At 40.1% G+C, this 20,728-nt stretch overlaps 1 protein-coding gene across 2 annotated transcripts in view; it reads right to left on the reverse strand.

Annotated features, from left to right (window-relative positions):
* Positions 1-20,728, reverse strand: part of NPR3 (natriuretic peptide receptor 3) — a 38,424-nt gene continuing 17,696 nt past the window's right edge. The window contains exons 4-8 of one of the 2 annotated variants that reach the window (XM_068177603.1): positions 11,998-12,133; positions 8,143-8,237; positions 5,155-5,290; positions 3,589-3,673; positions 1-1,196 (exon numbers count right to left, since the gene is read on the reverse strand). In XM_068177603.1, coding sequence (XP_068033704.1) covers positions 1,085-1,196; positions 3,589-3,673; positions 5,155-5,290; positions 8,143-8,237; positions 11,998-12,133 — 564 coding nt within the window. In that variant the 3' untranslated portion in view covers positions 1-1,084. Of the gene's footprint in view, positions 1,197-3,588; positions 3,677-5,154; positions 5,291-8,142; positions 8,238-11,997; positions 12,134-20,728 lie in introns of both variants that reach the window. The other variant, XM_068177602.1, reaches the window with a different exon arrangement.

Below are 20,728 nucleotides of genomic sequence, written 5' to 3' on the forward strand. Positions count from 1 at the left end.
TCTTCCTTAATTTTTAATCCTACCAAAGCAAAAATAGATACTTTAATAGAAAAATACAAGATTAAAAATATTCTAAAAAATAAAATGGTAGCATGGAATGTCATTTTTATACACACAAAAAAATCCCCTTTTGAATTGCATCAGCTATACAAACACTTTCATATTTACAGTTATGGATGCAGTCCAAGTGCTCACTGAAGTTAATGGGATTTCACCATTGACTTCACTGGAAACAGGAGCAGGCTTGACATGGACTACATCTGCCCCTCTGAAAAGTCATGGCAGTGGACAGAAAAGAGTGTGGCAAAGCACATATAAGACTGAGGAATTAGTCAGTCTTCTCCAGAGACCTGATTGTCTTCTCTGTCACTATTTCACATGTGTGAAACTCCTCATCCTTCACTGGAGTTTTTCCTAAGTCCCACCAGCTAAGAGGGAGAAACAGTGCTTTTGACTGTGATGCCACACAAACAAGGAAAGAAAGGTTCATGTGCTTCCACCTGCCTGACTTTCTCAGAGGAATTAATTAGAACCAAGTGCCAGTTCTCTCCCAGAACTAAGGCCCGTACACCAACTTTCATATCCCCTGTTATCAATGTCAGTGATTCAGTGATGCAGGATCACACCCCAAACAAATCCCTTTCTTCCTTTTGACAGCAACCAGCACCTGTGCCTCTGAAACCATATTTGATACCCATGGGTGAGATGCAAATATGGAAGGAGGTGGTAGAAGCTAAAAAAAAAAAAAAAAAAAAAAAAAAGGAGCAAAATGAGGCATTCCCCATCAACTAAACCAAGGTCTGCTAGCCTTAATATATGCCTTAGGAAATACTGTCTTTACATATTAAGTACATCCTATAACATCAAACTGCATAATTTTCTTTCTTGTGAGATGAAAGGCCATGCGGCATAATGTGATTAGTAAATCATTCCTGAGCTTCTGAAAGAAATTAAGACAAAATTACTGCTTAAAGAGTGAGTTCTTCAAGAGCCTCTTCTTTTTACACTGATGTCTTTGGTTGTGTCCTTTTCTCTAATTCTTTCTTTTCCCTAGGAAGAATGGGATTCTTTTTCATCTTCTTCTTTATGCAGTAGAAAAATGAGATCTAATGGAGTCTTCACGTAACTGCCGATGTTTCCCCATGTTACAGTCCTCCTGTTGAGTTCGTCTCTCAATAGTTATTCTGTATTTCTTTCTGCATGAAAGGAGAGGAACAGAATGAGAAATCCTTCTCCAGCTATGGGCTAACAGACTTCCCTTATGAAGAATGCCTGTAGGGGACAGCTGGGTGCCATTTGAAAAATGAAACGTGGCAGAATGTGAAACCCTGGTCAAAGATTAAAGTAGTTTGCCTCAGAACATTTTACCCAGGCTCAAGAATGCCTGTTAATTTCTACATGGCAGTCTCAAAGCACTAAGACACGGACATTTGCTTCTTTGAAAAGTTCTGATCTAAGTGATTAGGAGTTTTTGTGAAATGTCATGTGAACTGTGTTACTTCACTGCTTTATATTGATCAAAGCCAATTTTCTTTTCAGTATGCTGGGTGGGGGGAAACCTTCTGCAGAGTTCAAACAACAGATCTGACTATTCAGCTGCATTTCTCACTGAAATGCAGTATTAACTAACTAATCTTCCCATTTCCCTCTGAGAAAGCTATGATGTTTGTAATGTCAGAAGAGGTAACATGATGAATTAAGAAGAGGGATGTAGAAGACAAGAAATAAACACAAATGCTCATGTATCAGACACAGCTCTTCCTGTGTGTCTTCCTCTTGGCCCTTTTGAAGAATTCTGCTATGCTTTGTACATCAAACAAACCCTCTGACTGCCATTTAGCTTCCCCTTTAGTACCCAAATTTCCCCTCAAAAATCATCAGCTGATTCACATTTACATTTTATACGTTTAGGCTTCTACTCAGTTTCAGGACAAATTTTCCAGAAGGGCATTAGTCCAGCCCCATGTGCTTGTATTGCTGGAGGAGATGCATGGCAAAAACCTTGTATGCCAAGGAAAGCCCTGTTCCACCAGCACAGGTAGCAGAAGTCACAGCTAGGTATGCAGCAATGGAAGAAAGATTTCCACAGCACCAAGGTTTTGATTCAGGCAATATGGCTGAATAGAAAGTGGCAACCTAAATGTTCCGAAAATATTCCCTCAATACTTGAAAATAACTTGAAAAACCTGTGTTGTTTAATTTCTTTATATATTTTCAGTCAGATCTTTAAATGGGTCAGAGCACGCACAGTAGTAGCTCTTGCACAAGGACAGGTCCAGATTTTAGATATACAGGTGTTTAAGTTAAAATCTGGTCAAAGTTACATGTCAGAACTACTCCCCTTTTACCTGTTTGCATGCACACTCAAAACTGTATTTGTATACTCATCTGTGACAATTACATATCTAAATGAAAGGTAATCAGAAGGCTATAATTACAGTTTAAAAGCTACAGAAACTGCAAGTACAAATTACTTCAGGCACACAAATGCTAAACCTACATTTTCTGAAAATCTGGCCCACACATCCTGATCTGTTAGATTTCAAATATTTATTCTAATGGTGGAATAAGGAGGTTGTCTGTGCTCCTGCTTTGAGCAATTGCAATCAGATCTCCAGAGTGAAATTCACCCACAGGTCTTTAGACATCTCCAGCATATAGATCCATCTGACAGCACCCACAGCTTTCTTCAGTAACCAGAGAAACAGGCACTTCTAAGAGACCTGGTTTAGCTTTTACATGAAGATGACATGAACTGCATGTCAGTTGTAAGTACCTGATGAATAAGCTTGGTTCTTTGAAACCCTGAAAGTGTCCTGGTGAATTGAAGCAGGCTTTGCTTGTTTTATTTTGTTAACATTGTTTATAAACAGTTGGGTTTTTTTAATTGATTGAATTATTTGATTCTTGTATGCAGAGGTTAATTCTACTCTCCTATCTAACTTTTCCATAGCAGGAGAATAAATTACTGTATACATAAGGGGCTGAATATGTATAACTATTTTATTCCATCAGTACAGGATCAATTATCAAGACTTTACATTTGCTGACTAGCAGTGTAAGAATTATTTAACTTAAACATGAATAAAACACTGATCACCCTGCACTGCACTGACCTCAGCTTATTAAGTTAAATGCACAGCTTTGGAATCCAAATGCTCTCTTACACCAAAACAGAAATCTCTTTCTGTTCTGCAGTACAATTCTATTCAATACCAGAAAAATGATATAAATCTCTTGCAAATCACAGCCTGCGCAACTGTGCTGGCAAGGAGCAGCAAACAAAGGCAGCTTTCAAGGCCAGGGCACTTTACTAAAGCAACTGTGAATGTCTGGAACTCACTGGAATTACTTCCATGAGTAGCTTTACTTAGGGATATAAGTAGTTACAGGATGAAGACCCAAGTCAATAAAATTACTTGGATAAACACAAAAGGATAATCAAATTGTGTTCACTGTCTCTGGTGAAAATGTTACCACACACTATTATGGTGCCTCTCTGTCTCCCATTAAGGACGTTCTGCCAGAAGCTGAGAAGTTTGGATGACAAATAAAAAGTTTACAGAACTTCCAATGAATTGGACTAACCTGAAGAAGTAAAAAGCCATTAGCAATCCTGCTCCAAGCAAGGCGCCCACAACTATTCCTGTAACTGCTGATTCTCCTAGACCACCTGCTTGAAAAGGGGGAAAATAAACAATCAGGGTTTATATTAAGAACTATCTGCATTCATGTATTGGAAAATACACACAATTAGGAAATTAATGACCAACATTAGATCATAACTGCAGCCTTTCAGAGCTTGGGACTCTATGAGAACCTGTTCCAGTGTCTGCATGTTTACTTTTTGCCCTTGCTTTACTTGGGGCTGAAAAAGCCCCCAAATCAGTGTCAGATGAAGGCACAATTCTGGAGATGTGATACAAGGGAATATTATTAGGTAACTGGCCTGGACAGCTTGGTCTGAATCATAACACTGACTATGGTTACAGTGATGCACATAATAGAAATCAGCACTGAATATGCCTTGAGTCACTGTAACAGAAAGAAACTCATCTTACCTGGATTAGAATCATAACCCTCTATCACCTAGGTTTATTAAAATGACTATGATTATCCAATAGTTCCTCATTTATTTCTAATTTCCTAAGATATGTTGTTCCAAGTTAAAGCCATATGACTTTCAACTTGCTTCAAATCTCAACAGAGGCAGAACAGGGATACAGTGGCTGAAGGGGAGGCCAAACAGGGACTGTCTCTGGGAAGTGCAGAGCTCCTGAAGAACAATGGCATTTTATGTGCATGTAGTCTACTCCCACTTCCACTCCCACCTGGGTTTATGGAAAGGAACAGAGAAGGAAATCAAACTGTTCCCTCCTTTTCCTTCATCCTTGACCCTTCGAGGGGATTCTGTCTGTACAAAAGGAAGTAGGTGCATAGCTACACCACACTGAAGCAGATGGTCTGTGTTCACACCAGTTTTTCAAGGGTTCAAGAATTATCAGGCTGGAGTTACCTTTTCACTGCAGACTAGCAATTTGTCTCCTGTGAAAAGTTAAGGCCATCTTATGTCACTGAGGCATCAGCATCCTCCTACCCCAATCTCCCTGCAACGTCCTACTAACTACAACATGGTCTGTGACATCAAGTGTGCTGGAAAGAATAGACACTTGCCCTGTGGAGGGTAGTCCCAGCCTTCTGAGTTCACAGATGTCATCCCATTCAACTGTCTTCACTCCTCCTCAGCCTACTGAGCTCCTCACAGTGCCTTCTCATAACACTGAAAATGATTCTGCACTGGGAGAACACTGCTCCCACCGGCACAGCTGCTAATTATCAGTGTGATTATTCTCTGCTGGGGTTTCAGTTACATGCCTCTTTCTGGCTGAAAGGCTCCTGCAAAGACCTAAAGCCTCCAGGGCTCTGTCCTGTGCATGATTATTGTTAAGTTTAAATTCAAGGAAGTGATTCAGACCGTGTACTACCCACAGCTGTCAGACCTTAAACTCCCAAGCAGTCAGGAGAGAAAGAGCCAGTTGCCATGTCTCAGTTGGACAGCTGTGCTGAACAATTTAATATGGCCCATAATGTTGCAGAAACTCGTGGATTCTCCCCTTTGGAGCTGGCGTAGAAGCATTAAGTCACTAAACTTACATGATTTACACGGTGTATTGTTCGTGTGCTCTGAAACACGGCTTTCATCTAGGCGCAGCCTGCCGTGGTTCCACGGGTATTTCACATTCGATCGAATTTCAAACCGCCCCTGCTTTCCATAGTAGTCCCCGATCACCTATGCAAAACAAGAAAGGGATGAAAAGATTTTCCTATCAACTTAGAGAAGTGAAGCAAACAAGAAAGAAGCATCACTCATTCAACTGCTGTAGCATGATGTTGAATGTCAGAGAAGAGGGCTGAAGGGGTCTGTGGGAGGTTACGCAGTGCATGCCCTGCCCTAGGGCAGAGTCAGCTGAACAAAAGCATTCCTGACAGATGTTTATCTAATCTGTTCACGAAAGCCTTCAAAGATGGAGACTTGACAATTTCTGCACCAATTATTCTGGAATTTAGCTAGCCTTACTGTCAGTTGTTTTCCCTAGCATGTAACATAAAATTATTTTTTTGTAATTATCCATCACTTGTTACCAAATTGTCAGTGGTCATAGAAACCCTTCCTTTCTGAAACACTGCTTTACATTTTCACAGGCTCTTATCTGATTCTGCCCTCAGGCTTCTCTTCTATATAAATCCAGTTTACACAAGCTTTTTAACCTTCTGAATATTTCTCCTACTCTCCCTGGGCTTTTATTCATTTGCTCCATAGTGAGTTGAGTGCTCAGGATTGTCACCCAGCTTAAGCTAGACAAGATTCCAGACTGGGCATGGACAGACCCAGAGCTGCTCTGCCCAGAAAGACTTGGGGGTGCTGGCAGGTGAGAGGCTGGATTTTTTCATACCAATTCATAAAGGCACTTCAGGATTTCAGTCCTGTCTTCAGCAGTTTCAGGCTTTATTCAAGATAACCTACATTGTATCTACTGCAGCAATATGTCTAAAAACATCTACATACAGCAGCAGGACCATATCTGTGACACTGAAGTGGTCAGAAGCAATAGCAGAAACACAACAATGGATCTATTTGTCCTCCCACAGATAAAACCCAGATATTAATACACTGGATTTAGAATTCATGGACAGCCTCTTCAAATCTTTCCTGAATTTCATTTTGAAGCTAATGACTTTAAAAAATGTTTGCTCTGGTTAAATACACAAAGGTATATTTTACACTAAATAAAGACGCTAATTTCTCTCGCAGTTGAAACTGGGATATAAATCCTTTGAAGAATGAATGTGTTCAACATTTGTCAAAAAATTAAGGCAAATCCAGTAAACGGGAAAAAATAAAGACCATTCACAGGCATCAGATTATTTATTAAGAGACTGATCAATTTATCAAGCAGGAGTGGGTGAGTCCTCTACTAGCACAACTTAAGAAAATATGCAGAATGGTTTCAGAACAAAAAACTATAAGCAGGAGCCGCATGGATTCAGATCATAAGTAGGATATAGATTTTTGAAGAGCAGAAGTGGTTCATCTGTGGAACAAACATTGAGGGCACCAGCAAGGCAGTCCCTGTCCTTTCAGTGTCTCCAAACCAAAAATAAATGCCTGTTACAGTATGAGCTTTAGTCACATGTAAACCACAGGGCTCCATAAAGGTTAAGAAATCTGACTTTGTCTAATATAGCAGAGGTCAAACTAGGAAATCCAGGTTTTCTTCTAGCTTTAAACTCTGTGAATAGACTTGGGAAAACAGCTCTTCCCAAACTCCCATCCATCTGGCACAGTTCAGCTGAGAAACATTCTCAAACACAGAAAAACATCATCCTGATGAATAGAACAAGTTATCAAGGAAACAATGTTTTTAGAGTGAAAATGAAGGTAGAAATTATGTAGCAGACAAAAGTAGTAAGTAGCCATGTGTAAAATGTTAATTGCATGTATATTTATGTACCTAATAAAGCAGAGGGAAATTCCACAATTAGTTAAAAGAATAAATGTAATATTTTAAAAAAAAGGTAGTTTAAATTGTAAGTGAAATTAAAGGAATGATAAGAGAGGGAAATTAAATTGATAAATGGGATAAAAAGCTACTGGGCTGAACAAACAGAAGAAGCACAGATTGTTCACACCAAAGTTATCCCAATCATTTTGTACTCCTACTGCCCTGGGAGTGTCTTCAGTTTACTGGTGTAGTTTTTCTATCACTTTTACACATTACAACACACAAGACATCCTCACACTTTTAAAAGGGCTCCTTGAATTTTTCTCTGCTGCAGTACCAACAACAATGTAACTTCACTGGACTCAAAACCACACATTGAAATGACCAGCTCAGATACTGCTACTTTTTGTTTGAGCTTGTTGAAAACGGGGAGAACAGCAAAGCTGAGGCTGATGCTGATTTTGCAACAAAAGCATCCACTGCAGCTGGACTTAGGGCACTGCATGTATTAATAAACTCAGCCCAGACATGCTATTCTCTGTGTGCAGTTGGTACTGCTTCTCACAGATCTTTTCACAGTCCATTTCTTCCAATCCTTCTGCATCCAGTGGAGTAACTTATCTGGTACATATGGAGCCATCTGATAAAAATGTTCCTTAAACGCTGAAGAGAAGGCACTCAGGAATGTCTGCCTGACAAACAAAGCCAGGCAAGGTCTGCACTCCTGCTTGTGGCTGAGCACAGCATAAGATTGAAATACCTGCACTTGTTGTGTTAATACATCAGGACAACTTGTGCATCACTGTTGCTGTAAGATTAATCTTTCTTCCCAACAATAAAAAAAAAGTCTTACTCATTTTTAAATAATAATTTATCATATTCAAAATGAGTGGTGCTTAGCCAGCTCGTGAGAATTCACTCTTAAGTTAAAGGCTAGCATCATGCGAAGTTGTATTATTAAAGAAAAGAAGGAAGTGTAAAAAACTTAAAATAACTACTTCAAGATAGGTATTTTACAGAAAGGATTGGTCTTTAAATTGCTAAGATTAAGCCACCAAGTAAAGAGATGATATCATGTTACTTTACACTGAATTACTAATTCATCAGTGGCCAATCGCAATCATGTTTGTTTCCTTACCTCCTGTGTGCCTGCCTCCGGGTCTGTCATTCCAATCACAGAGAAATCCCCATATCTGTCTCCATTGGCATCAATGGACACCTGCCCTGCAATGCCTAAAGAATGGCATGTGAGGAATCAGAAGATTAATTAGTTAAAATACTGAGCCTTTCCAAGCAAAACATGAAAACAGTGGACAGGTTTTTACAGACCGATATGACAGGAAATCTCATCAGTCTCCCTGCATTTTTGTTGGCATTCCAGAAGAAATTGTAATTTCATCTTGGTGTCTGCATTCCTGAATTCTTAACATTTCTCCTTTTTAAATATTAAACGTGTGAGACTGGAGAATACGTGAGAAAAGTCTAATCCAAAAATGAGCATGTAAGACTAAAACAAAAATATACTTAATGTGAATTATTTATAGAGAGCCTAATCCTGAAATATCTGATGATGCCTCAATAAAGAGAGTCCAGCTCATATGCTGCAGAGGACACAGAGGCAAAGACATAGATCCCAAAGGCTGAAGGGGCTTCTGCACCCATATAACCAGTCCAATGGTGGGTCCACCTAATGGGATACTGGAGATGGCATGGATAAGGGGTACCATGTGCGCTACATATGCATTAAGCCCTGCATTCATCTACTTAACTACATAATGCGTTCAGTTTGGTTTATATTCTTAGAGCCTCATTCCACTTCCCTGTTTTACAATTTCTAGAAGACTTTGGGGAAACTAGGACTCATTGATTCACAGGATATGTCAAGTTTGAAGAAGCTTTGGAGATCTTGAGCCAAACCTCCAGTTCAGAGCAGTCACCCAGGAGAATGCTCAATGTTTTATCTGCTCTCCAAAATCTCCAAGGATGGAAATCGCACAGCCTCACTGGGGCAACTTGTTTATGTGTCTTGGGAAATGAGCACATCCTTGTATTCAATCAGAACCTCTTTTTAAACGTATGTCCTTGTGTACTAAAAGCTTGGCTTCAAATTCTCAATGTTTAAGTCAAACACATTCTTAAAATCCATCAAATAATACCAACTAACTATGGTGAAGACATCTTAAAATTGCTGATACACTTTTTCATCTCAGATATTCTCAAATGTGATCCTCCACTGCCTGACACCAAGCACAGCCATTTGCACCCATGCAAGGCGAACAGGCGTCACTATACATCCATGTTACACCAACTACATGCCTAGACCGGGCATAAAGCCATGGAGATTCAGGCTCTCAGTGACAGTCAATCAGAAAAGAGAGGTCAGATATCCAGAGTATAAATTTCCCCCAACATGCCTGGTGATAGTGAGTGTGCAACAGACTTAACACACCTCCATTTATCCTGTATCTGTTCAGATTTAGTGATGTCAGGAATATTTCACCTTGCTGTAGTTTTCAAAATATGTAGTGGTAATCAAGCACCTATTTCATTATAACAAAACTGTAACCAAGCCGTTGTCAATTCAATTACTGCAGGGAAATCGAATGGGTATAACAAGCACTTGGCTGTAAGACACTGAAAGAAGAGGTCACTTTGAAGAACTGTCATGTCCCTGTTTACACATCAATTTGGATTCTGGATCTGACAGGAGGTACTAACTGGAAGAGATACTTTTGTGACCTAAGAAAACCATAACTCTGTTTTTGAGAAGAGGTTCTAAAATTGAAACTTGGAGTTTCTATGGAATTTTTTTTCAGTCGAAAAAGATTAATTTTTCAATTTTTCATCTGAATCAGAAATACAAATTTTAAAAGTTGCTATTTCCTTAAAAACAGAGGTATGAAATTTTGAAATAACCTTAATGAAGAATTGCATTTGCATGAAGGTGGAATGATTTTATCTCAACTTTCTTTCTGTTTTTTTATGTGAGATACCTAGATACAAAAAATTTTGCTACTTTTTCAAAGGAAATGCCAATGAGTGGCAAATATTCTCCAGCAGATGTGCCCTGAAGTTATACCTTGTTAACAACCCAATCACTAAGAAATCCTTTTATCACCTCAGCCTTATCCTTTCCTAAGCCCATAATGTCTGTACAGCTGTGGCAGGCAGATGGAATTCTGCAGGAAGCAGCATCTACATTCTGTTGGGAGACATGATAAGTCAGAGCAGGCTGCTAAATGAGGTGCCAAGACAATCAGATATCTACATGTCAGAAGTTAAATGAATGTCATCAGTGAAACTGGAGTTCTCATTATCAAGGCCTGCAAAAGTCAAAGGGAATGACAAAGCTTCAGTCCAGCAGCAGAACCTGATGGGTGTGCATGAACCATACTCTATGATGCTGCATCCACTGCAAAGAGGGGCACACAGGCAGAATAAACTGGCATGATCTTCCTTAAGGGACTGCAAAACATTGAATTAAAGGCCTCTTTCAACATCAATTTTATGTCCAGCAAAGTTCTGCCATGCAGAGGAAAAGGTATATGACTTACAAGAATTTTGATCAACTGCACTCTCACAGCCCAACTCAGCTACATTTTCAGAATAGGTGGAACAGGTCAGCCACCAGCAACAATCTGGTTTTCACAAATCGTGAAAGAGAACATTATTTCCTCCTGCCGGGTTTTACAAGCAAGGTGTGAGAATCAACCATGTAGTCCACATGGAGCACATGGTACTATAAAGAATGCATGGGCACACCAGTTGGTGGCTTCCTGGAGCACAGGAACAGGAGCAAACACAGGCTGTGCTGGGGCACCTGCTCATGCACAGCACAAACAGAGAAGCAAATCCTTAGACACCAGATTCCCTCCCTTTTAAAACAGAGTGTTTTGGGGAGCCACAGATATGAAGAGATATAGTGGGATGCCAAGCACAACCTACAGATAGTACAGGGCTGCTTATGGGATGACTGCAACCAGGATAATTTAAAGCAATCCCTTGCTTTAAAGTGCTTAAGTGCTCCCTTAAGCTGCTCTTTTGCCTTGTGTGCACACCACAATTTGAGAAGAGAAGAATGGTTTGCTGCTGCTGCCCTTCTTGCCTTCCTACACTATGTCCAATGCATTCTTAGAGTTGAGAACCTGGCCACTGGGGTTTTTCTTAAACATTCAGATGAATCATTCACTTTTTATCCAAGGGAAATGTTTCCTTCTCTGAGGCATTTCCACAGGAAATCTTGCCAGTCCTACATCAAATGACTGGACTATCGTACGAGATGGATGGAAATATTTTAAAGAGATGGATGGAAATATTTTAAGAGATGAAACCAATAATCTTCAGTTTCTTTATTAAAACTCCTACCTGAAAAAAGCGTCTGCATTGCTTTGCATCAGCAAGGTGACACACAAGTGCCAGTTGCACTGCAGAATTGCAGCCTTGAGGATTAGGCACAGAAAGGCACAGTGCTGTTCAGCTGCTGCCTCTGAGACAACACACACAGCTCCTGAAAGGAGGCTGGGGGAAATCTTTCTAGGGCCCAAAGGAATCCCATTGAGAAACACAAAATAATCCCAACCCTGGCACCTGCTTGCTTCTATCGATTCCCAGGCTTTCAAGATAAAAAAGTGAAATGGAAAAAATGAGGCAATCTGAGAACTAATAGATGAACATGAGCAAAGCGAGCAGCTGTAATCTTTTCAAAAACAAAAAAAGGAGCCTGAGAAAATTATTGGTATTTCTTTACAACATCAGTGAGGGTCACTAAATTGTTAAGAGTTTTTTGAACTGAGTCAAGATCTTGACAGTTGATGCAAAAAAAAAAAAAAAGAAAGTCTGCTGAGATTATGTGAGCCAGCCTTAAAGATGTACATGGTTTCATATGTTTGCTTTCCTCTCTCAGGAGTGGAATAGGCATGGGTCCTTACTTTGCACAGAGCAAAGGCCTGAAGTTTTTTGACTCTGAAAGCTGGAATTCCATATTAACTCTTACCTTCGTATGTTCTGTTCCGTGTTTGTTGAACAATTTTTTCCCCATCTTTCTTACTTAAACCGATCTTCAGGACTTCCTGTAAAGCTAGAGCATAAAGAAGAATGGCATCATGGAATCCTTCCACAAACATGTTCACCTAAAAGAAAGAAGAAAAAACCAATGGGAATTGACACATAACAAAATTTTTCTTTCCTAGGTAATTGATTGACTATAAAGAATCTACAAATTAACCAAAGAACCAAAGTGACTAATTTGGAGAGTTACTTTCTCAGCTGCTGGAATAGAAAGGAATATATCTCAAAAAAAAAAAAAAAAAAAAACAAACTCAGGGGAACAATGGGAACTTCTGACCCATTTTTAAAAACAGTTAACCACTATCTGCTATTCTGGACATTCATAATGTTGTGTTTGAACAGCTCTGCAGATAGGGGCGAAATCTGCAGATCCCAGTTCCCATGCCTTGAAGCACAAATTCTGCACTTGACCATGTGAGATCCTGTTAGGTGCTGAGCACCCTCATCCCACAGCAGTGAGTACAACCCCCGCCCTCTGCACAGGGGACTTAGCACCGCTCAGGACTGGGAAGTATGTTCTCTCATGATTTTTTTTGGAGAGCAAAACTGGTGGATTTGCTTGTTTAATGATTATCACTTCCACCTCTGGCCCTTGTTCAGCCAAGCATCTCTGCACTAGCAAATGAGCAATGGAGAAAACTACTTACCATCTCCAGTAATGTGTTCTCTGGAATTGCCAGGAGAACCTTTTACTGTCCTTTATAGTTTCCTCAGTAAGTTACATGCAACAAATGAAATAACCCTTATAACCCTAACCCTGCTTTATAACCCTAACACAAAAGAAGATTGCTGCCAATGAACCTTTGTAGGCAACCCACAGTTTTTGGTCTGTGAGTTACACAAACAGTTAACACCTGACTGCTGCAGAAACACTACAAGTTTGCTCTCAAGCACCTGGCCTGCTTCAGTGGTGAAACAATAATTATTTCAGGAGTGGAGTTCAGAAGGAGACCCACCAGCAGAAGCTGATGCAGAGCAGCACAGGTATTCCTCTTCTGTAGGCAGCAACTCACACTTCAGCAGTGTAATGTACTCAATCAATGCACAGTAATTCAGAATGAATTATCTTTTCAGCTGCAAGAAAGATGTTCCCAAGCACTCAGAGTAACACTACAATAAAAAAAACTCCTGACATCCTAGCAAAAGTGTAACCACATTATGGGGTCTCTTACTGCCACTTCCAGGGAACAACTCACCTCTAAAAATAGTCTCCTGGACAGAAGTAACATTTAGCTTATCTTCCACCTCAGTTTATCTAAACAATTTAAAATGCCAGTAAATGAAGTGCTACTCTAACTCTCACAGGTTTAGCTGGACATTAAAAAAGTTACAAGACAAAACATGTGGCCAGTTAACTAAATAACTGTTCCACAGATAAGAAGTATTACATAGTTGATTGGCTTAGCTGAACTAATCAAAGCCTGATAATGTAATTACATCCAAGACATTCCTTCACTCCTAAAGCAGCTGCCAACAGTAAGTAGAATTTCAGAATTATTTACTGATAATATAAAAGTTTACATTGCTCTGACATTCAAAAGTGGACTTTCAGTAACTTCAGCCTATGCTGCAGTTGAATGCATCACATTCATCACAAGGAAGAGCCCATGGTGCTACAGGAGGGGCAGAACACCTCAGCTCACTCTGACAGTCACTGACTAAAGGGCAGCTGCAGTTACTCTGAACTAAAGAGAAAGCCTGAAAGAAGAGGTGAAAGTCAGGCTTTTGGCAGAATAAAAGAGCTAATGGACAGAGTGCATACTAGGACAGGCTTTGCCAGCAGGGGCTTTAACTTTTCAGAATTGAAAAAAAAAAAAACAACCAAACCAAGAAACCACAAAGCTCGACAACTGCTTTGTGTGCCAACGATAGAGTCCAAGTGGCCTGTGGAAGATCAAACTTCAGCTTTCTTAACGTGACATTCTTTCTCTCAGGAGAGAAATTAGACTCTCCAGTAGCTATACCTCCCTGCTGGCTGATTTACAGTTTGTGGATGGCATTTGTTTCAAGGAAAGCTATTTGTCACTTCTTTTGTCCATGGCAGAGACCTCTCAGTGTAACACAGCAACCTTCAAAATCCATTTTGTCAGCTAATTTGCTCAACCTGAAATCTACTCATGCCACCAGCCTGAAAACCCTTCTGTAGACACTGAAGATTTGCCAGATAAGTCAAAACTCACTTGGCAGCCTGGGAGGTTGCAGCCAGAGCATCTTGCCAAGGCTCCACTTGGCCAAAACCCCTTACATTACGTGTGAAAAAATCACATTAAAGATCATCAGAAAGTCATTTATGCCACTGCTCAGCTGCTCACACACAAACCCCAGCATTTCATCTCATGTTGTCAAGGAAGCTGAAACTATGGATAATTTATGCCATTTAAAATCTTCTGAAAGAGTTGTAACTACTGTTTGCAGATGGGATTGCACTTAGCAGAAGTTCTTGAAAGGTGATACAGGATCCCATGAAGGAAATAAAGTTTTCCTGCATATCGTCTTGTTCAATCATTTGTAAGTTGCCACAATTCCACACAGACCACAGGTTGCATGATGCATAGGACAGAGGAATATTAGAATGTGAAGTAACGGCTGCAAAAACTGTTGAAGGGTTTGCTCTTTGCTGCAGGAAAAGCATTAAAAAGGGCTAGACTATAAAGTTTATATTCCAGGGATGCTTCAAATAGGAATTAGAGTAACTGTGAAGATGTCTTCACAGGCTGCTTGAAGGTGTCTATGGTATTTAATAATGTGTTATTCAACCGTAGACACCCGCAGGATAAAAACTGAACAGAGTAAAAAATCTATTAAAGGCCCACTAATCTTACAGGTAATTAAAAGTTATTTTAGTTGAGTTCTAATACTAAGCAGTGCCTTTTAATGTAGTGTTTTCCATTTTCATTTAAGCTGCCTTTTAATTACAGGTGTGAGCAGAGCTCCAAATGCTGTAATCACACTTTGCATGTCAGAGCTACTGAAATGTTGCTGTCCAGGGCCACCCCCTCAACGTGGCAGCAATGCCACTGGCAGCAGAGAAGCTGCCAGGTTTGCTGACCATCTTTGGAGGCTGTACAAATATGTGGAAACCTCTTTCTCAGCTATCTTCTGTATTACTGTCACATCCTATTCTAATACCATGCACCTAAAAAGCAAGTATGCCAAATGCATAGGTGAATAAGACATACACCCTTTTTATCTTCCTGCCTTTCTACTCTAATTAATCATCTCCTATCAGAAAAAAGAAAACAACCAAAACCCAGCAACCCCTCTCAGTGGAAATCACATGCATAAATTTTGCCCAGTTTGAAGTTATAGTTCCCCAAGCAGCTATATTGTGACCACACTGTTCATATATACCAAGGTGTTAACAGCATACACAGCAACGCAAAATACTACCAATGTGGAAGACAGCCAAGATACAGCTACGCAGGGCCCATAATTTTCCATATCCTGCCTACTGAGTGTAAAATAAGATTATTCTCCTCCATCTGGAACTGCCCTGCTCTGAATCACCGCAATTACAGCAATTCGTACCACTTCCATGCTTAGTGGGGAGCATCATCATCATCACTTTTTTCTACTGAAAAGGCAAACATCTCCCACGCTTTGTCTCTGCATCTACTTTCCATGACATCCATAGTGATATTCAAGTTGTCAAACTACAGTTTCAGCCCCAAACAGTGAGGACCCTAGGGAACTGCAGAGGGCTGCACCCAGACATTTTGCAAAAATCCTAACAATTTATGTATCTGATGTAATGCTCCTACTTCTCACACTGTTACAACATATCTCAATAAAAGTATTTTTCTAAGCAGTGGCAATTTAACTGTTAGTTCTCCCCTTTTAATCCCCCTTCACCAAGCCAATTATAATTATGGTCCCTTCTTTACGAGCTTTTCTAAGAAGGCCTGACATAACTAACTTCTCTCACATGCATTCTTGACACATATCTTTGTTGTCTTCTGCTCTTCTACTGACTCACTATCCAGCACTATTCACTTAACTCTGCAGCAGGGATTTCTTTCTTTAATACCATTTGTTGATGCTGCATATTCCCATTCAGGACACTGCCACAGCCCATGCTGTTTTAAATCCTTATTTATGGTCCTGAGATGGTCAGGGGCCTTCAGCAGTTCTTTGATGAGTTGCTACGACCTCGCTCTGAGCAGCACAAATCTAGAACAAGGTGCTCATGATTCCCATACAATAGATGATCAAAAACCAGAAATTATTCATGTTTAATTTTTTCAAAGATAAAATATCATTATGACTAATTGATTTTGTGTTAAACCTCTAATTTATGTAATCCCAGTGAGAAATTCGGTGGAACTGACACGTAGATTGTGAACATGAAGCTGTGGGAAGAATATTGTTACACCTGATCATCACCTGAGAAAAGGTGAAATGCATTTCAAACCATGTATATGCATGTAAATGCATTCCAGCTCATGTATAGCTGCAGCTTTGCAGTAATGTATTAGTCCTACTGCCACAACACTACCACATATCATTCTGCATGCTACCACCCTAACAGGATTACCAAAGTTTTCACTAACCCACCATCCATCTCTTCAGATCCTCACAGGATTTCTTCATTTGATTATGCAACAGAAACTCATGGAGCTCCTGAATATCATCTATGGATAATAGCTGGGTAATGCTAGTATGCACTGGGACTGGGATTTCAAGGACTCCCAACCACACCAAATGCAAAGCCATGGGATACACCCATAGCCAGCTGTCATAAACAGCATGTCTTGGGGTGCCTATAGACAGGGATGCATTACTGTGGAAACAAAGCAGGAACTGGAAAGGAGAGTAAAGCTAAAAGACAGTTAATCAAATCTGGATGTTCAGATGCCTAAGACTAAAAATACAGACTGTTTGCTTGGGCAACCCTACTGCTCCCCTACTGGACCATAGTGCTTCAAACAAACCGTAAGAAAAAGGAAAAAATAATAGAAACACATGCTTTCTTCTGAGAAGGCAATTTCCACAACATTTAATTAAAAACTAAAAAAGAATATATGGCATTACACCAAATTCTGGGTAACAGAGCCATAGCCAAGGAGAGCCTCACACTCTATTCACTGATATCCAGTCTGTATAAATATATAAATGGGCACCTGCTCAAGAACACGAGGTCAGGGCTCAGGACTTGGTTTTCTAAAGATACATCCAAACTCACTTTATCAACTGAGGCTTGAAGTCACATCTCTTCCTAGGAAAAGATGAAAAGTATAACAGTAAAACCTTTTGCATATTTAAGAGAGATTTATTAAAGTACTGTTGCATCAAATTCATATTTCACAGGGAGACAGTGTTTATGTGGAAATCCATAAGACATTTCTCTTATAGGGGAGCATGTGACTTTATTAGTGGAATTCTGCAGACTGAGGCTTATACTTCACTCTACAATTTATAGCTTATAAATTCAGCACCACATTCGAACAAGATCTCACTTTCCTTTAAGGAGGCTCCTTCCAACAAGGCTGCCTGCTTGTGTTCAACTCCTTGCCAGCATTCACTGGAGCAGCAGTGATGGTGAGAGCAGAGGAGATGAGGTGTGTGCTCCACCCAAGCACTCTGCACACCAAGCAATGTGTCCCTGGCATGAGAAATTTGCAATTGAAGCCCACATTTAGAGAATTCTGCGCACAAGCACTTGCAGCTCAGCAGCCACCCACTTCCAGCATGAAAGAGGTTGCATGCACCATTTGAGAGATAAGATGTATAGTGAGACCCTTGCTTTTTTTCTGCACTTCCTGTTTGATTTGGACACAAAAATGCTGTGCTACAATTAAACTCATTTACTTGAGGGTGAGACCATGCCTCTGCCTGCCTGCACTGTTCAGCTGGTACACGAGCTGATGTGCACTCCAGGCATGCCAAACTACTGCTGCCTTTGTTCCACTCAGACAAGAGGATGCTTATTCCAACAGGACTGAAGTTCCACTAGCGACAAACTCCAATCCATTTTAAAGCCAATTGTGGACCAGAAGCCAGCCCTTTGTTCCTAGAAAAGGTTTGCTGTAATAAAATAAATTAACAAGAAGAAAACAAAAGTAAATTAACCAATTGCAGCAGTACCTGTGATTTACTTAAAAAGGCAGCCAAATTCAGGGAGTTAAGGGTATTTGTCAGTTATTTCCTTGCTATGGAAAGAAAACTTCTTTGCTATTGTAACTCATCTCATTCTTCAAGCCTTCTTCCTTGTTTTTCTTAATATCCCATTCTTGAACAACTAGCAGATTTACCCACAATCATCTGGCTGGGCAGCCACAAGTTGCTCCATTGTCTCAATGGTGAACTGAAGCAAAAATCTATTCAGTCCCAGACTACAGGGCAGCTGCACTGTGAAATATCAGCTAAAACATGTCAGGCTACAGTGGCAACTGAGATACAAAGGTGTGGAGAAAACCTTTCAACCCACTGCCTGCAAAAGCTGCCCATTCTTTATTGCTTGCAACACTCTCCTTGGTTATCTAAAAAAATGGCTGTAAACCCACAGTGCCTGCTGCTAACAGGCTGGGCAGAAATTTCCAGCTATAGCCAAAATGAGCTCCTTCCATTAAACATAAAAAGAGGAACTGTCACCTCAGCAGAGTTAGAACCTTACCACAGTCCGTATTAAGGGGCTCTAACTGCTGCATTCAACCCACAGCCTTACATCACTGGGCTCTCAGACTCTCCCCAGACTTCCACTGGGATGGCCAAAGCAGGGGCAGGCTGAGCTGAGAACAGCTCTGCTCCAGGAAAAGGATGCTCTTCTAGACCAGATTTTCACCCTGAAAACCTGTGTGGGATTTATTTCTGGCTCTCTCCATTGTGCTCCCTGATTTCTTTTGCAAACTGCTACTAGCCACTTTACCCCTCTGTTGTTTTGGTTCCTGCATTACCTTTTAATGTTGCCCTTAAAGGGGTGCAGCTGATGTATCTAAAGAGCAGAACTGTTTTGTACCAGAACTCAACTACCTACAGAACAATAATTTTGGAGAAATTTCTCCTTTATATATGATTTACACATATACTATTCACCTTAATAATTTAGCTCTAAAGGGCTCCAGGTGACCTATAAAGGTAAAGGATAGAATCAGAGAATGCAGTATTGTGCTCCTGCAGTTAAGGTGAAATATCCCATGTTTATATTACATCTCTAACATCAGATAAACAGCTATTGCAAAGGATCTCCGGCACACAGCACTGTACTGTGACTGCCTGAATACTGAACTGATCTTAACCATAGAAGGTACAGCTGTCATTTATAAAATTAACCTTCCTACTTTTTTTAGGATTTCCTGACTTCTAACAAACTATGTGGCTATTCACATGATGAGTTTCAAAACTATGTCCAGAAATTATACATCTCGTCATAGTGGTGAAACACAAGAGATACTAAAGAAATTATTCTTTTCAGCTGAAAACAGACATACAGAAACTAAAATATGCTTGTTTTAAATAGATTTTGCTAAGAATTCCCATTGGTAGTCTGAGAATCTGTTACACAGTTGTAATGAATGCTAACATTTTACCCTGGCATTTAAATTGGAACATTTTAATTGCAGATAAACACTTAGCAGCAAAAAAAAACACCACCCCTATCCTTTCATTAGATATTAAGTTTTTGATGTCAGCAGGCAAGAATGTTTTACAAGCAGGAACATCTCAGTTTTAAGGATGACAGTTGCTCATCTGAAAAAATCAGTTGCACTTGCTAAAATAAGTTAAATTGGTTTAAATTAATGCTGAGATAGGACAAACAGGAAGGACATTTTTTGTTAAATGTTTATCCTTGTACAATGTGCAATTGTTTTGGGTTCTGGATTACTAACATTATCACCAAACCACAGAAATCACAGACATATTTTCTTTTTTGTATTAAAAACTTTCAAGGTCACATCAGTTCTCATGCAAAACTCAGAAATATCACTGTATCACTTTGGAAACAACTCGTGTTCAAACTGAATTTACCCATGCTACACTAGCTAGTGGGCTGGTAAAATCTTAGATGGGGTAAGAAACCCATCTGATGAAAAGGACCATTTGATTTCTGCTTTGCAGCAGATTAGCAAAGATTACCCAGCAGAGCACTTGCTTTACAGTCTTAAGGGCTGGATAAACACAAATGATTTAGACACAGCCAGCAGTGGTGTGTAGCTCAAAAGCTGGGAGCTTGTGCGTAGCTTGGAGCTGGGATTAGTAATCTAAGATCTTTATTCAGTACCAGGCAAAAATTAGGCACACAAAACCAGGATTCATAAGAACAGCACCTCACCCTTGTCAGCAGAGGAAGTAGAGAATGAAGGATGATGTGACCCTCTTATTCCCACACTGGCAGGTAACAACTCCCCACTGCATGAACTTGCAGTAAAGCCCTTACAAAACCCCACAGGGCATCAGTTCTTTTAAATTCCCTCCCCATTTCATCTAAAAGCCCTAGGCCTCCTATTACTGCCTTAGCATGAGAGAACTTCAGGGTCCAATCTGCTTTCAGAGAATCTGAATTCCACCTTCCCCCTGTCCTGTCTGCAGGGCATCTGTGGTGGAGGCACTCCTGGAACTGAAATCCAGGTGCTAGGGGAAAGGTATGACCTGCCAAGACCTGGGGGACCTTTGGGCTGGAAGTAAATAATTTGCTAAGAGAGCCCACCTAAGGCTGTAGT

The sequence above is a fragment of the Anomalospiza imberbis genome, chromosome Z (genome assembly GCF_031753505.1).
Source record: "Anomalospiza imberbis isolate Cuckoo-Finch-1a 21T00152 chromosome Z, ASM3175350v1, whole genome shotgun sequence".
NCBI classification, from domain to species: Eukaryota; Metazoa; Chordata; class Aves; order Passeriformes; family Viduidae; genus Anomalospiza; species Anomalospiza imberbis.